Consider the following 1,282-nt stretch of genomic DNA (forward strand, 5'->3'; position numbering starts at 1 on the left):
ATGGTATGCCATTTAATTTCCTCAGTCAGAAGCTTTACAATAATCCAATATTGGAATATTGAAATTACAAAATAAATGTCTTTTTCTTATCGATGATTTTTAACCTAATTGCAATCTTTCATTTAACCACAGTAGTTGATAGTCGACTTGATAGTCGTTTCTTGAGAAACTTGAAATTTTACATTTTTGTAAATTGAAGATGAGATGTGTTTTTAAAATAAAATTTCATAATTTTAAGATTAGTTTAATGATATGAAATGATCATATACAGTATATTTTGTAAAATAGACTAATCTATAAACATATTTCTTGCAGCATTGAAACAGAGGGAGCCTACTCTATGAAGATGGACAACGTTTCAAATGTATCGTCTGTGTTGACACTTCAAGGCTTTGATGTACCACAGGAAATGTCTTTCCTGGCTTTTCTTCTGGCCACACTAGGATATATGGTAATTGTGTTCTGCAACCTTCTTCTGCTCATTACCATCATTCTCGACAAGAATCTTCACCATCCAATGTACATTCTTCTGATAAACATGCCAATCAACGATCTCATTGGCTCATCAGCCTTATTTCCACAGATCTTGAAGGAGTTTTTGTCTAACTCCAAATCTATAGAGTTCCCTGCTTGTGTAATCCAAGCCTTTTTTGTTCACATATATGCCTCCGGGGTAGGGTTTATTTTAACAGCCATGGCCTATGACAGATATATTGCCATATGTAAACCACTGCAGTATGCCACAATAATGACCAATGCCCACGTCATGACAATCATTGCACTAATTTGGGGTTCAAGTTTGATTTTGATTGGAGTGCTTTTTATCCTGCTTCTGAGGCTACCTCGCTGTAGAAATAATGTAAGTCACACTTACTGTGACAATCCATCATTGCTGAGGCTGATGTGTGCAGACACAACCATTAATAACATCTATGGTCTTCTGACTGTGACTTGCACACAGCCAATAACTGTGGGTCTCATTCTGTACACTTACCTGCAGATTCTGATTGCTTGTTTCAGAAGCAAAAGCACAGACACAAGAAGCAAAGCCATGCAAACATGTGCAACACATCTTGTTGTTTTTCTCCTCTTTGAGTGTTTAGGTCTTTTTACTATAATTTCTTACAGGATAAAAAACATGTCTCCTGGTCTTAGAAAGTTTATTGGTGTTTCAACTTTAATATTTCCTCCTACCCTGAATCCAATTATTTATGGAATCAATACAAAGGAAATCAGGAAAAGAGCCATCATGCTTTTTAAGAAAATTTTTTTCACAATGTGA

The 1,282-nt window shown here is 35.3% G+C and overlaps 1 protein-coding gene across 1 annotated transcript; it reads left to right on the plus strand.

The window, feature by feature from the left end:
- Positions 1-346: 346 nt before the first annotated feature.
- On the plus strand, positions 347-1,282 carry LOC143121349 (olfactory receptor 52E4-like). The gene has a single exon (XM_076281707.1). It carries the CDS (start codon positions 347-349, stop codon positions 1,280-1,282), a length of 936 nt encoding a protein of 311 aa, XP_076137822.1.

Source organism: Alosa pseudoharengus, unplaced genomic scaffold (assembly GCF_046254945.1).
Source record: "Alosa pseudoharengus isolate Yale_2024_CS ecotype anadromous, Long Island Sound unplaced genomic scaffold, YU_APseudo_1.1 YU_APseudo_1.1_scf_13, whole genome shotgun sequence".
NCBI classification, from domain to species: Eukaryota; Metazoa; Chordata; class Actinopteri; order Clupeiformes; family Clupeidae; genus Alosa; species Alosa pseudoharengus.